Raw genomic sequence first — 17,097 nt, 5'->3', positions numbered from 1 at the left:
TTACTTTGTAAAAGTAACTAGTTACATATTACATATTACTTGCAACTGAACTATTTAGTTACAGTTACATATTACCCATAAAATAAAGTAACTGTAATAATATTACATATTATATTACTTTGTGTCCACAGCCTTAAGCTGTACCACCTTATCACGTGACATGATTACGTTGTTGGACAATATGCAAATCTCGTTTATAAGTAAGAAGCTGGTGAATAAGCTTCATTCAGTAGGCCTCATTACTTCGTTGTGGCTAGGCGTTACTCAGAGGATAACTAACGAGATTAGTAATTTCGTTACTGGTAGTAATAAGGTTACGTAATATTAGACTCGTTACAGTAACTATATTACTTAGGTAACGCGTTACATTTGTAAGTAAAGTAACTTGCGTTATATTACCTGTTTGCATAGCGTATTTCGTTATATTACTTTGTTACCACTGCAAAAGTAATAATATTACGTAACGCGTTACATAATAACGCGTTACATAAGTAACGCGTTACTCCCAACACTGTTTATAACCTACATATATAAGAATTCAAACAATTGTTTGCCCTTACATTACTGGGATTTGTGTATGATGGGTGCAACCATCTAGTGACAATACAGGTGTTGTCAATCATTGTAGTATTCTTGGTCCCCAATTGGATGGGTCACTTCTCTTTGCCCTTTAGATGGCTGTTACTAATATGGCGAAAGTTAGCCCACATCACTTACTTGTGTTTGTGGGATGAAGATCAAAGAAACCAGACTGCTTTAAAGGTTGCAGCCACTATCATAACTGTCTATCACCATGGTGAGTAATGGCCTTCTCACTGATCCCATGATCATCTAATGATTGCATAAGGTCAGTTAAAGCCAACTAAAAATCTTGAATGCATAAGAAAAGTAAATTGCATGCTAAATGCAGCTCAGGCTTGAATGTGAACAGGTTTCAACACTTAATAGCTAGCTGTATATAATAACAATTATCATAAAAGTATGGTAATCGTGCATTTACACAAACTAAATATAGCTACGTACATATGTGCACACAATCAACAGTATAGTTGTTAGTTACAGCTACAAACTATTCTGCTGCAGCTTGTACATTCTCTTTAAAACGTCCTTGAACATTTCCAGGGGGGACATAGTTAGCTACAACAAATGTTTGTCCACCACTGGTCGCTCTTCCAATTCCAATTTCTGTTGAACCTGCCCAGACCACCTGTGTAAAGTGACCAGTTCCTGGAGTGAATTTAGGGTTGTTAAAATCATATTTTTTAACTTCATTGTACCAAATATCAGTTGCTTCTTGTCCAGCCATTGGTTTCCCTGACATGTAGGCTAAGTTTTGTCCCATTCCTTCATGGTCTCCATGTTGTAGTTTGTTCTGATTTGCTAATTGTTCAGCCCATCGCTGAGCAGCCACGGCAGCTTTACTGCTCCACTTAAGAGGTGGGGCATTGTGCTTAGCACGATATTGGTTGTGAGCTGTGATCACATCATGAGTGAACTGGTCCTGTTTTGCCTCCAATGCTTGTGAAGCCTCATGATCAGTAGTACTCTCTTTCTGTGTAGTCTCATCATTCTCACTAGGTCTATGCTGTGAAGCTTGAACATTGGCTTCAAAACGTCCCCTGACATTTCCTGGTGGGTAGTAATTGGCTACGACAAATGTCTGTCCGCCACTGGTCGCTCTTCCAACACCAATTTCTGTTGAGCCTGCCCAAACTACCTGTGTAAAGTGACCAGTGGTAGGGGTGAATCCAGGGTTGTTAAAATCATAATCCTTTACTTCATTGTACCAAATATCAGTTGCCTCTTGTCCCGCCATTGGTTTCCCTGACATGTAGGCTAAGTTTTGTCCCATTCCTTCATGGTCTCCATGTTGTAGTCTGTTCTGCTTTACTAATTGTTCAGCCCATCGTTGAGCAGCCACGGCAGCTTTACTGCTCCACTTCAGAGGTGGAGCATTGTGTTTAGCACGATATTGATTGTGAGCCGTGATCACATCATGGGCAAATTGATCCAGCCACGGTTCTTGTGCCTGTGCTGCAGATGGTTCTTGCTCATTGTTATCTTTCTGTGAGACCACCTTACGATCACTCTTAGTGGTCTGTTGAGGGTCACGTTGAGAAGATTGGACGTTGGCTTCAAAGTGTCCCCTGACATTTCCTGGTGGGTAGTAATTGGCTACGACAAATGTCTGTCCACCACTGGTTGCTCTTCCAACACCAATTTCTGTTGAGTCTGCCCAAACCACCTGTGTAAAGTGGCCAGTTCCTGGAGTGAATTTGGGGTTGCTAAAATCATAATCTTTAATCTCATTGTACCAAATATCAGTTGCCTCTTGTCCAGTCATTGGTTTCCCTGACATGTAGGCTAAGTTTTGTCCCATTCCTTCATGGTCTCCATGTTGTAGTTTGTTCTGATTTGCTAATTGTTCAGCCCATCGTTGAGCAGCCATGGCAGCTTTACTGCTCCACTTAAGAGGTGGGGCATTGTGCTTAGCACGATATTGGTTGTGAGCTGTGATCACATCATGAGTGAACGGGTCCTGCTCTAAATTTTGAAAGGATTCCTTCTGTGAAGCCATAATATGCTCGTACGAAAATCTATCTTGTCGCCTTCCAGCAACCCTTCGAAACACTAAATTCGGCTTTAGAATAACGAACTCTGCTCGTTAACGTTAAAATTCTACTGCATGCGTTATTTAGTGCATGACTATAAGTACTACCAAACCTCAATGGAAGTGGGAGTGACGACTATCCACGTGAATTTCACGAGGCTACGGTTAACCTTTGCGTCACAAGATTATTACGTTGAAAGGCGTAACTGCAACCATATGCTGCAACCACAGATAGTGTATACATCAACAAAAAAAAAAAAATAAAATAAATAAAAATTAGGCCATCACAATTTAATTTTATGTTTCTTGGATGCGGCGGGTCAACAATTTCACCTTAAATTTTGTTAAAAATAAAAACCACGTGGTTGGTTCACGTGAACCCACATGGCAGACGTCGTTAAAACAGAACAATAGTGAAGTACTCCTGCGAAGAGACTTTTGGGTCGCTGGTTAGAAAAGTCGCTCCGAAATTTCAAGAAGAAAGAGTCAGCTCAGTTAGGTAATGGGGATATAGCTTACAGTGGCTACTTGTCTTTAATAATCCGACATGCTAAACATACTTGTTAATGGAGTTTAAACATATAAATTGATATCTAATAGTGAGAAGGGGATATATCAGTGGTATGTATAAAGTCCAATGGCGGATCCAGGATGGGGCATTTGGGGCAAATGCCCCCCTTCAAGAAATTGCATGCAAGATCGAGATACTCTAATAGAGCAGTCAATTACTCTAATAAAGCAGTCACAATGTTCATGAGGCAGTGCAGCTTACTTATGAAGCTATAATAGGATTTTATTTTACATAACATATGTGATATCATATATTTGGTAAAGGATAACTAGCTATTATTGTTGTGACCTTTTTTTTTTTGCTCTTCAACTTTTTTCAGCAAGGTGCCCCCCCTCTTTCCAAACTCTGGATCCGCCCCTGAAGTCTGTCTCTTCAGCTTTGTAGTCACAACAGGTTTTGCTGATCCAGGTATAGCTAGTGTGGCAGCTACTTGCTCCTTATGTACATATTCTGGTCGAACCTACAGCACAAACATGGCACATATATATGCAAAAGATAAGATGCACACTGACCATATAATTTATTGTAGCTATATATGTTCTGCTGGGAGTCAATATACAGTATTATTATAAATTTACGTATGTATTTTAATATACATGTGCCAGTTTGTTTTTTTTCGACCTGCCGGGTCACCCTTGAGGGTAAAATAATCCGAGAAACATAAGATTTATTTGGTATGGCCTTAATTATTTAAGTAATTATTATTAATTTTAAAAATAGTACAATCACACGCCATAGAACTACTGGCATTGTGACTGTCAAGTCTAATAGCTCTCCCATATTGCCATGTATTAGCCATAGATATACTAACCCCAGGTACCTGTTGTTAGTATATCTATGTATTAGCAATCAGCTAAACATAGCAATACTCCTACGCTGTCAATCCATATACCACATGTGTGTGCACCGTTTGATGGTTTCCTCTTTTTGCCATTATAGATCTAAATAGCTAGTTAATAATGAATGAATACGCAATGATATTGTCTCACGCTTGCTTTAAAAGTGCACTCAGTGCTGACCATATGTGGTATAGCTAAATAGCTACATGGACATGAATAAGCATATTTACCTTTCAGTATTGTTTATAATTAGAGCTCGCAGTATATACACACTTGACAACTGTGATAAAACTTGTTGCGATGCAATCACAATTAACAGCTACTGATTTAATCAAGCTATGAGTGTAGCTAGTTTTCTGTCTCACCTATACCCACCACCTGGATTGAATGTATATCATGCAATGGTCATAAACATTTTATTACCTCTGCTGCCATATATGGAAGGGTCTCTGTGAAACTTTATGCTTAACACATTGGCTACTTTGAAAGAATGGTTCTACTGGCTGCTGCAATGATGGAAATAGTTGATCCAAAAAATATTCTAATAGAGCAATCACATATATTCATTGATGCAATAATGACAGTAATTAAGTCTCCTACCTGCACTTAAATCTGGACAGGAAATTGTCTTAATCAGAATAGTCTACTAACATACATACTACATACACACAGGTGCAATACAGCATGTTCAATTATTACCACCAAACCAACAATTGTAGTGTGACACACATGCACATGCTGTTATATTATATATACCAATTTCACACCTCAGATCAAAGGAAAGCCAGTACATATATTACAAATTGCACTGACTCAAAATGTTAACGATAATACGCACTGCTACCAGTGCATATATCTCGTTAAGGCAGTGCGTATATCTCATTACACACTGCCTTAACTAGATATACACACTGCCACCAGTGCATATATCTCGTTAACTTGAGACATTGCATACCTAATAGGTGTGCACACTATATCCAGAAAGCATCAGATTTCTTTGATGTTATACTCCAGAGAATCAAGCAAGCTGTGATTGTGGGATTGAATTCTGCTAAACAACCTGTGATTGTGGGATTCAATTTTAATACATTAACAGCAGTTTGTTTTTTACTTTTATAAATGTAGCAATTAAAGTAACATAATTAACATTAGTCTCATAAAATTGCTATATTAGCAATAATAAAATCAAACTACTGTTTGATGTATTAAAATTGAATCCCACAATCACAGTTTGTTTGGCAAAATTCAATCCCACAATCACAGCTTACTTGGTTCCCTATATAAGAGAAGAGTGTAGCAACTAAAAATTTTACCAATTAGGTGAGTACATGCTAAAGTAGAACATATTAGTTATGCCACGGGCACTCATGCTTTGCCTGTATATACGCACTCTTGCCCATGGTATAACTATTACATACATATATATATAATAAATAACACTACATACACACACATGCTTGCACACGCATGCACACACACACACATTCCATGTGCTAGCTGTTAACACAGCTGTTTTTGTGCTTTGTGCAGTGTTAAGCTGATGGTTTCCCTGAGAGGCTAACGAAAACTCAGCAGAGGTACGAGTTGTGGCGAGTGCCAAGTAACACCATTGTTTAGCCAGCAAAATACTGTTGCCCGGGGTTTGCCACAAGGAGGCACTGACTATGTAGCAAGACATACACACACACACAGTCACACGTTCCTCCTCCTCTCCACTACCATAAAGGTCACGTGGTCTTCATACAGGTATGAAGAAGCTCAAGACATTGCTTTGTCAGCCTTGCACTTGTGAACAGTTAGTCCTCCTTTGCTAAGGACTCAACGGTGACACAACAAACACTGAATGGCCCCTTGTTGTTCTTTAACCGGCAGTGATCTTTCTGCCAAACATTTACCGTATATGACCGTATTAAAGCCGGGCTCAAATACACGCAGGGGCTCAAATATACGCCGGGTACAGCTAGGGGACTGTCATAATAAACGCCGGGGCTCATTTAAACGCCGGGGTGCTAATGATATGCACTGAAAGGGGTTCTAAACTCGTGTCAGATGCTAACTATACAGTGATGTCTCGTCTTGTTCGACTATGTCTTCTCTTCTGGTGATGGCCATAGCGTATTTATCGTGGTCATTGTCATCTTTCCGCCCGACTTCCAATGTTTCACCCAGCAGAGGATTTCGTATTTCGTAGGTACTTGTACTGGCACCTGTCATTCTCAACGAGTGGCTAGTAAGAAATAAACGCCCGGGTCCAAATTAACGCCGGTCTCGTTTAAACGCCGGGTCAAAAATGATTTATAGGAAATAAACGCCCGGGCTTCTATACGGTCATATACGGTATGTCACTTCAGGTCACTAGGCTGGTTAAAAGACCTTTCACATATAGAACAATGTGCTCTGTTGTTCACTGGTGAAGTGGTACATGATCTGTGATGTTACGATTTGTTTCATGACAGTTATGTACAGCAAGACCGCCCTTACTCTTAATCATCTCCCACAAGTAGAACACTGTAGAGCACCCTATTGTTGGTGCACTGGCTTTAATCTCTCTTCAATGCATTTATGTCTTGCCATATCCTGCTCCCTATGGAAGGTCCTGCTGCTCAATGTACACTGCACTGTTGGCAAGGCTGTTCTCGAATGATGTTGACTGCTGCACATCTTTTCATCGTTCCACTGATCTCTGTGAAGTGCTGAGGTATACCAAGTATCCAATAGTACAGTCATCTTAAGGTCTGCCTTCACAACATCTCTCCATCTCTTTTGCTGCCTGGTGGTCATTTCTTGGGCAACCATCCAAACAATGTTCTCTTGGGGGTCCTGTGGTCTCCCATTCTTGCTAAATGTCCCAGCCACTCTAACCTTCATCTAATCAGTTTATCAAATCCTGGGGCAGGGCTAGTAACCTGTAGGAGGACTGTCCAGGTCTCACGGAGAGAGGTTGCGGAATCTAAAGTTCCACAACAACCTCAACACCGATAAGCGAGACAAGGACAGTTGGGAATTTGCTTCCCATCTGCCTGGTGATCAAAAGGTCCCAGGTTCGATTCCCAGTTATGCCACTTTGGTGTTGTTGTTGTTGTTGTTTCCTTGAGCAAGAAACTTTACTCACATTGCTCCAGTCTACCTAGCTGTTATTGGGGACCTGGTGGCCTGGTGTCAACTGGGGAAGCAGCCCACCCAGCTGTAATATCAATGGGTACCTGGTATTAACTGGGGAAGCAAATGCCCAACACACACACACACATGCATACTACACACAGACGTAGACACACACACACACACACACACACACACACACACACACACACACACGCGCGCGCACTCAGAGTCCCCACTACCTTTTCTGGCCTTATACTTGTAATCAACAACAGTCACACCACCTGCATGGTTTGGTGACAATGGTCATGATACAGCTACACAGAAACCAGATGACTCATTGAACCACAGCAGTAGCATGTGTCCTGGCATTGCAACAACATCCACCAAGCTGTGTTTGTTCTCAGTGCAAGCTTCAGTGCCTGGGAGGTTTGCAAATCCTCTACAGGGGTAATAAGTTGGAGTGTGCCAAGTACTATTAGGTGGCATCCTGGGCTTGACACACAGTAACCCTCAACCAAACCTTGTGAATAAGCCATTACAGTGCTGACCTACATGGTGAAAAGTATTGACCCCTTCCACATACGTGCACACACACACACACACACGCACAACACACATACGCAACACACGTGAACCAGCACTGGGATGCCTGTGCACCACTCAGACGCTTGAGCCTTGTGCAGGAAAATCCTCCTGGGGCAACGTTAGTAACCTGCAAGAGGACCGTCCAGGTCTCATGCAGAGAGGTCGCAGAACACACACACAACACACAATACACACATACATGCACGTAAGGTGTAAGCACCTAAGAATCTGGTATCTACATCAACCCTTAAAGAGTTCCCATGCACCATATGAAAGAAGTAGTACCTATATAATTGGTAACAACCTGACATGCGCTTTGATCTGTGCTAATGCACACTAGTACATTGATAATGTAGACACCTAATTTATTTGTGTAGCTAGATCTAGACTGATGCAAGTCATCAAAATTTAATAATACACCAGTGTTAATAGTACATAATACAAAACACAAATGCATAACTAATCCCATACGTAACATTTTAATTATAGTGTTTAAGTTTACTACATCTTTGAAGTGCTGTTGGCGGCTATGTTGCTTTATACACTCCTTGTTGACGGTCAGTATAACAGAGGCTCCTCAGACACTTGCCTAGACTGCAAGCTGTCTTCACCATCTGTCTGGGATTTTTTTCTGCATTTAGTAACATGTTTCTTGAAGCTTTCCCCAGCAAAATAAAGTATAGCGGTAAAGCTGCAGTGAAAATAGTCTGTAAAATGCCACTCCAGATTTTCCCTGGGACATGCCACCAGAATGGTTTGTGTACTGATGTAGCTATGCTTCTCAGTTGTGGGCGCTTGAAACTGTTTGACTTCAACACATAAATTTCATTACTGCATAAAGTCGCTCTCCCTATGAGGCTATGACCATCATTGGCTGTTGCATTTGAAATTGCCTGAATAATAAAATTTATGGCCTGTCTGACTTGGATTCACCATGTTATAGATGTGACCATGAATGAGAATAAGTGGCAATATAGTATTTATCAAGTTTGTCCACTACATGCATAATTATACAATATACATGCATGCATAAGTCGACATTGTAGAGTTGTTCATATATAGCTGCATACTACGTAATGTACAGAATATAGTAAGTTTCTGTTATAATCATATCATTCATCATTTACATGTATATATGTGTATATAATTGTGTGTGCATGCCTCCTAGTGATGAACCGGCTCTGGATCCCTGAATTGAATTGTCTATCCTTGGAGCTGAACAAAAAAACAAACGGTGTGTATTAAGACTAGGATGTCAGTCATTTAAGGCACTCACTGTATGGAGTATGATGTACTTGCTAAAAGTGCTACTATAATCTCTCCTTCAGTGGATACAGAGCCACAGAGGTTGAAAATCTGCAGTTTGTAGTTAAATGTTTGTAGTTATAATGTTTCTCCAGTGAGAAACAAGTATGCATGTGTGCGTGTGCGTGTGTGTGTGTGTGTGTGTGTGTGTGTGTGTGTGTGTGTGTGTGTGTGTGTGTGTGTGTGTGTGTGTGTGTGTGTGTGTGTGTGTGTGAGAGAGAGAGAGAGAGAGAGAGGTAGCATAACCAAGTGGCTAGAGCATTGGCCTGGTAATCCAAAGGTTCCAGGTTTAATGCCCGGTTATGCCAGCTGTATAATGGGGACCTGGTGGTGTCAACTGGGGAAGCAGCCCACCCAGCTGTAGCATCAGTGGGTATCTGTATGGTGTTTACTGGGGAAGCAAATGCCCAACTGCCCTTGTCTCATGATGTTAAGGTCATTGTGGAACTTTAGGTTCCGCAACCTCGCTCCATGAGACTCCTGTGGGTTACTATCCCTGCCCCCAGGAGGATTTGCCTGCACAAGACTCAAGTGCCTGAGTGGTGCACGGACATCCCAGTGCTCATTCGCTGGGTGGCAATAGCTGTGTTTCACATGGCTGCCATGCAGAGGTTTTGCTTTCTTTGTGCGTGTGTGTGTGTTGTGTACGTGTGTGTGTGTGTGTGTGTGTGTGTGTGTGTGTTGTGTACATGTGTGTGTGTGTTGTGTACATATCTGTGTGCCTGTGTGTAATGTGTGTGTGTTGTGTACATGTGTATGTGTTGTGTGCGTGCGTGCGTGCATGTGTGTGTGTGTGTGTGCAGGGGCGGATCCAGGGGGGGTTCAAAGGGTTCCAAGGAACCCCCTTTTGAGAGAGCCTCTCTTACTCGAGATACTCTAATAGAGCAGTCAAATCGAGATACACTAATGGAACAGTCACAGTAGTCTTTTTGAAGAGCAGTGTAGCAAGCTATGTATCTAGTTATAAATAAGGGTATATAGTTGGTGAGGGCATTTATGGTGAGGGATAGCTATTGTCAGTAGGTGATGACCTTTTTTTTTTGATTTTCAACTTACAGCTAGGCTGAAGTTGCAATTCCAAAGTGGAACCCCCCTTTTTAAAAGTCTGGATCCGCCCCTGGTGTGTGTGTGTGTGTGTGTGTGTGTGTGTGTGTGTGTGTGTGTGTGTGTGTGTGCATAGGTACCTATGCATATACATGGATATGTACCGCTTAATGACTTATTGGCATACTTACTTACTTTACTTCCTTCCTTACTTACTTACTCAATGTCTTCAGACAAGAGAAACTCGATAACAGCTAAGGCTACAGATTTTTCACTACTAGACATCGCTTCATCAACAGCTTCTCATATAGTTATACTGTTATTTGCTTGTGATTCTGTGTAACAGTGCAGATAGCAAGCCAGTGCATGTGAATGGTCTAATAGCTACCTCAACATAGAGTTTTGCAAACTTACTCTGACTCGCAGGGTATTAAGCCTTAACTTAGAACTTACATAGGCCAAGCACAGCTTGGCGGAATTTATCTCAGAGGTATGTATACTCATTGCTGTTTTCAACTCCTCTGTTTGTTTCTTAATTGTTTGATAAATGTGGGCTTTTGACTTGCATGCCTTATGCCATGAAACTGCATGGATGCCATCTTTTTCTATGAAGTGTATTGATGAATTGGCCGCGGCTTTATTATGTATAATTTATATAGTGTAAAAATAATTTAATGAAGATCGCTGAAAAACATAAGAAACAATAATTAAGCCATTCTACAACTATACGATGGAGTATGTCAAATCCTAACACTATTTGGACTCAATAGATATGACACATATACCCAGGTTGATGGTGCATGAAACATTCATAATTAGATAAGTGGAAAAGCTTAGGAGTATATTGTGCAGAGATTACTGCCACACTATACAATCTCATATTGGTTATTGCTTGCTAGGATATTGTAACTGCCTTTACCATGTTACAATACAGTAGTTTGGTACTCGAGTAACTGTAGTATTTATCCATTTCTGACTTATAAGTGCTTATATCCTGACATTGAGTCTGAATACAGATCATTCCAAATGTTAGGCTTTATGGCTTGGTGTGTTCCATCATATATAGTTGTATAGAACAGTTCAACATGCTGACTTGTTTGACTCTTGTTTCCATTGTTTCTTTTTCAGAGATCTCTATAGCATTGTATTATAATTACACCAGTTCAGTTGTACTTTTTAAACCAGACATGTGCTCACAGCCGCACACCTGGTTTACTGAAATTGGTTTGGCCAAAACTGTTTGTCTGCATGTCTGCATGTAGGTATGTCTGCTCAACACCCATGTAAGTAAACAGGCTTTGAGCTACAGAAAATAAACTAAAATTAAGGTTGTTTATAATCCATTTATGGATATGAGAAATTGTACATAACAAGGTGTCTGTGCATTCATGGTGCATGTTACACAGTATACTAAACATGTCCATCATCAAGTTACGTATAGTCACTAGTCAGCTTTTGACTATATCATCAGCATTATCCAACCAAGCCAAGTTACCATATGTTGTCTCTGCAATTATTTAGTACTTTACATAGTGCAATAAGTCAAGCAGGTAGTGGTCACTTTGAAAATGAAGAAGCTACACAGAGCTCAACCTAGTCTTATCATATAACTCATACATGTAAAGTGCTTGGGTAGCTGATGATGTCATAATGTGTATCAGTGTATGGACTAACAAATAATGATCCATGGTACTAGCTGTACCTCATAGTGTATCTCCATCACCACAATGATTCAATAAGTATAGAAGTTGATCATGTCCATATTTCATTGTGTACAAGTGTCAAGCATTGTTATCAATATTGGAAACTTCTGATAATTAAAATAATATTACTGATTTCTTGATGGAATACATGGGGTCAATGCTGAGGTATACCCCCTTAATTATTGAGCTGTAGGCTTTTAAATAAGACAAAGCATATTTTATTAGAGTTTTACCATTGTTGACACCCCCATTAGGTAATTGCACAAGGGAGAGGAACACAAGCATTCACTGTAAGTCAACCAATTCCAGTGACCAAACTTTTAAACATCAATAGTAAATTTGTGCCAAGTCAACATTGTAGACAGTGTAACAGCTCTTAGCGTCTGTTGTTATAGTATAGCATGCTAGAAAGTTATTTTAAAAGTTCGGCACAATTGCTCTTTAAGTACATATGCACAAGCATACAACCGTTCTATATGTGGACTAAGGATGGGGACAAGGGACCAAGTAATATGATAATGATCAACGGCACTTCTACATGAGACTCCAGCTGTGGCCATTGTACACAAGACATGCAACATGCCCTGGAAACATAAAATAGAAGACCAGTGCGGGCAAGCAGGTTAATTGCTTATATAGACTGTAAGCTACATGTAATAGTTATGCCTTTCCAGTTGCACCAAGTGCATCCTGTCTCCATCACTAACCAGCCTATTGTGCTTAGCTTTCAGTTATAAAAATTAATATCCAGTCTAAATGAAGGCTAGGGGACAACCATATAGCTGATCAGCAAACTTCATAATTTCAGCAAGAATAGACAGTGTGCCGTATAGGCATTATCAGATGCATCATGCACAAGACAGTGAGTAGCTAAGATACCGAATCAAACTGTTAGTAGGCTAGCTTATAGGAATTCAAATTCTATTGTAATGGTTTGCCTTTACATTTGCTGGGATTTATGTATGATGGGTGCAACCAAATAGTGACAACTACAAGTACTGCTGATTATTGTAGTTTTTCTTGGTCCCCAATTGCAAGTCCTTACTAAATTACTGGTTGGGTCCGCATCAGTTTTCATTTACTACTTCTATATGCATGCCCTTTAAATGGCTATGGTAAAGCATGCATGCTTGTATTTATTTGTGGGACAGGAGTGGAGAAATTGGTTGGGGGGGGAAGGGGACTGAAGAATAGAGGGGCAGTGTCCCTTCACTTTTTCAATGCCCAGTTGCTAAAGTAAAACAACTACTGTACCTATTTTTAGTCATTAGCCAACTTACTGTGTTTTGATTTACTAGGATTTGTGCTAAAAGTTATACAAGAATGGAACACTGTATGAAATCAGTGTTGGAAGTGAATTAGATCGAGATATTCTAATAGAGCAGTTACTCTAGTTGGTTCTGTTATGTCAATCCGTCTCTATTAGACTAACACATAATAATCAAGCTGGAGTATGAGTCTATCTGAAATGCCTTCATTTACTGATACATTTAATTGTACAATATAAAGTAAGTATCCAACATGTACCACTGAAAATGCTATCATATTCAATCTCAAAGCATTCAAATTTCAAAATTTTTCTGTGGGGGCATGCCCCCAGACTCCTTTAGTATTGGCACACTTTGTGTTTTGCACACTATGGTGCAGTTAATGATTTTAAAATATTTGTAACTTAGCCACCCCACATGACCTGTCCCCCAACTTTTGAGTACTGTTCTTTGCACCCCTGTGAGATATAAACAAGACTACCGTATATGACCGTATTAAAGCCGGGCTCAAATACACGCAGGGGCTCAAATATACGCCGGGTACAGCTAGGAGACTGTCATAATAAACGCCGGGGCTCATTTAAACGCCGGGGTGCTAATGATATGCACTGAAAGGGGTTCTAAACTCGTGTCAGCTGCTAACTGTAGTCACCAGTCTTATGATGTCTTGTCTTGTTCGACTATGCCTTCTCTTCTGGTGATGGCCATAGCGTATTTATCGTGGTCATTGTCATCTTTCCACCCAACTTCCAATGTTTCACCCAGCAGAGGAGTCCAATTGGGTTTATGTACGTGATGGACTATGGATTTCGTATTTCGTAGGTACTTGTACTGACACCTGTCATTCTCAACGAGTGGCTAGTAAGAAATAAACGCCCGGGTCCAAATTAACGCCGGTCTCGTTTAAACGCCGGGTCAAAAATGATTTATAGGAAATAAATGCCCGGACTTCTATATATACGGTCATATACGGTACTTTAAAGTGGCAGCCACTATCATAACTGTCTGTCACCATGGTGAGTAATATTGTAATCAGGCTTTTCACAGATCCCATGACCATCTAACAATTGTATAAGGTCACTTATAGCCAACTTTAAGTCTTGAATGCATTAGAAAAAGTAAACTGCATGCCAAATGCAGCTCACTCAGGCCTGAAGGGGTTTCAACAATTAAGGGTTTCCAGGGGTTCCAGGAAACCTCTTTGGACTGTACACACACTACTGTATTGAAAAACACTAAACTTCATGTTTCTATAATCTGGAATCTATCTTAGTTAAGTAATAGTTTGACCAATGGAGTTGGTAGGTATTCAGGTATAAACTACTCTAATATAACAGTCATTTAGCTGTAGTGGAAACCCTTTTTCAAAATTCCTACGTATGCTCCTGCACTAAACTAATTAAACATAGTTACATATGTGCACACAATCAACAGTATAGCTGTCAATCAACAGTATAGCTGTTAGCTAAAGCTACAAAAACAGAAACTATTCTGCTGCAGCTTGTACATTTTCTTTAAAACGTCCTTGAACATTTCCAGGGGGGATATAGTTAGCTACAACAAATGTTTGTTTACCACTGGTCACTCTTCCAATTCCAATTTCTGTTGAGCCTGCCCAAACTACCTGTGTAAAGTTACCAGTACCTGGAGTGAATCCGGGGTTGTTAAAATCATAATTTTTTACTTTGTTGTACCACATATCAGTTGCTTCTTGTCCAGTCATTGGTTTCCCTGACATGGAGGCTACGTTTTGTCCCATTCCTTCATGGTCTCCATGTTGTAGTTTCTTCTGCTTTGCTAATTGTTCAGCCCATCGTTGAGCTGCCGTAGCAGCTTTTCCGCTCCACTTCAGAGGTGGAGCATTGTGTTTAGCACGATATTGATTGTGAGCTGTGATCACATCATGAGTGAACTGGTCCTGTTTCACCTCCAATACTTGTGAAGCCTCATGATCAGTAGTATTCTCTTTCTGTGTAATCTTATCAGGTCTATGCTGTGAAGCTTGAACATTGGCTTCAAAATGTCCACTGAAATTTCCTGGTGGGTAGTAATTGACTACAACAAATGTCCGTCCACCACTGGTCGCTCTTCCAACACCAATTTCTGTTGAGCCTGCCCAAACTACCTGTGTGAAATTACCAGTTGTAGAGGAAAATCCGGGGTTGTTAAAATCATAATGCTTTACTTCATTGTACCAAAGATCAGTTGCCTCTTGTCCAGTCATCGGTTTCCCTGACATGTGGGCTAAGTTTTGTCCCATTCCTTCATGGTTTCCATGTTGTAATTTCTTCTGTTTTGCTAATTGCTCAGCCCATCGTTGAGCTGCCGTGGCAGCTTTACTGCTCCACTTTAGAGGTGGAGCATTGTGCTTAGTGCGATATTGGTTGTGAGCTGTGACCACATCATGAATAAATTGATCCAGCCGTGGTTCTTGTGCTTGTGCTGCAAATGGTTCTTGCTCATTGTTCTCTTTCTGTGAGACCACCTTACGGTCACTCTTAGTGGTCTGTTTAGGGTCACGTTGTGTAGATTGAACGTTGGCTTCAAAACGTCCGATGAAATTTCCTGGTGGGTAGTAATTGGCTACGACAAAAGTCTGTCTACCACTGGTTGCTCTTCCAACACCAATTTCTGTTGAGCCTATCCAAACCACCTGTGTAAAGTGGCCAGTGCCTGGAGTGAATTTGGGGTTGCTAAAATCATAATCTTTAATCTCATCATACCACATATCAGTTGCCTCTTGTCCAGTCATTGGTTTCCCTGACATGTAAGCTAAGTTTTGTCCCATTCCTTCATGGTCTCCATGTTGTAGTTTCTTCTGCTTTGCTAATTGTTCAGCCCATCGTTGAGCAGCCACAGCAGCTTTACTGCTCCACTTAAGAGGTTGGGCATTGTGCTTAGCGCGATATTGATTGTGAGCTGTGACCACATCATGAGTGAACTGGTCCTCCAATGCTTGTGAAGCCTCATGATCAGTAGTACTCTCTTTCTGTGTAGTCTCATCATTCTCACTAGGTCTATGCTGTGAAGCTTGAACATTAGCTTCAAAACGTCCCCTGACATTTCCTGGTGGGTAGTAATTGGCTACGACAAATGTCCCTCCACCACTGGTCGCTCTTCCAACACCAATTTCTGTTGAGCCTGCCCAAACTACCTGTGTAAAGTGACCAGTGGTAGGGGTGAATCCGGGGTTGTTGAAATCATAATCCTTTACTTTGTTGTACCACATAGCAGTTGCTTCTTGTCCAGTCATCGTTTTCCCTGACATGTAGGCTAAGTTTTGTCCCATTCCTTCATGGTCTCCACCTTGTAGTTTGTTCTGCTTTGCTAATTGTTCAGCCCATCGTTGAGCAGCCATGGCAGCTTTACTGCTCCACTTAAGAGGTGGGGCATTGTGCTTAGCGCGATATTTGTTGTGAGCTGTGACCACGTCACGAGTGAACTGGTCCTGTTCTAGATTTTGAAAGAATTCCACCTTCGAAACCATAATATGCCGCTTGTAAGAAAACGATTGTCACTGAATAATTTCTATCTTGTAGCTACCTTTCGAAACGCTAAAACCGATTTTCGAAGAACAGAAGAACGAGGAACACTGCTCCGGCATTGACTTGACTGCATGCGTTATCTTGACTACTGACGCGTATTATATGCTATCGACTCTCAATGGAAGTCACTAGTGGGAGTATAGTGTGGGAACAGTCATAATTAAATCATGTCCATAATATAAATTAGTACTAGACTCTATTCATAACTTCTGGCTACTTTTGGTAGCTAGATAATATATATGGTAGCTAGCTAATTGAAAAGAATGTCCTTATTGCCGGAAATCATGATTAGCTACTGTATCATCACATTTTTTTGCCGGCATGCATGTAAAGCCATTCGGCAAGTGATATTGCCCTTGCTGGAGGAGGACAGGGGGGTTTGGTAATTATATATAGCTAACTGTAATTTGTAGGTAATTAATTATGGCTATCAGTTCAAGACCCTTGGTAGACCTTCAGGTCTGTAATTTAATATAGTTACGCTCTTAAGTTTAATTTTGTATTGATCTGTACAGTCCTATAAA

General features: G+C 40.6%; 2 protein-coding genes across 2 annotated transcripts; both read right to left on the bottom strand.

The window, feature by feature from the left end:
• Nucleotides 1-941: 941 nt before the first annotated feature.
• Nucleotides 942-2,734, bottom strand: LOC136248975 (uncharacterized). The gene has a single exon (XM_066040850.1). It carries the CDS (start codon nucleotides 2,576-2,578, stop codon nucleotides 1,070-1,072), a length of 1,509 nt encoding a protein of 502 aa, XP_065896922.1. The 5' UTR covers nucleotides 2,579-2,734; the 3' UTR covers nucleotides 942-1,069.
• Nucleotides 2,735-14,424: 11,690 nt separating this feature from the next.
• On the bottom strand, nucleotides 14,425-16,687 carry LOC136248970 (uncharacterized). The gene has a single exon (XM_066040846.1). It carries the CDS (start codon nucleotides 16,513-16,515, stop codon nucleotides 14,515-14,517), a length of 2,001 nt encoding a protein of 666 aa, XP_065896918.1. The 5' UTR covers nucleotides 16,516-16,687; the 3' UTR covers nucleotides 14,425-14,514.
• Between the last annotated feature and the right edge of the window lie 410 nt (nucleotides 16,688-17,097).

The sequence above is a fragment of the Dysidea avara genome, chromosome 3 (genome assembly GCF_963678975.1).
Source record: "Dysidea avara chromosome 3, odDysAvar1.4, whole genome shotgun sequence".
NCBI classification, from domain to species: Eukaryota; Metazoa; Porifera; class Demospongiae; order Dictyoceratida; family Dysideidae; genus Dysidea; species Dysidea avara.
The sequence above is the reverse complement of the archived record's forward strand: the minus strand, read 5'-3'. Positions and strand labels throughout refer to the sequence as shown.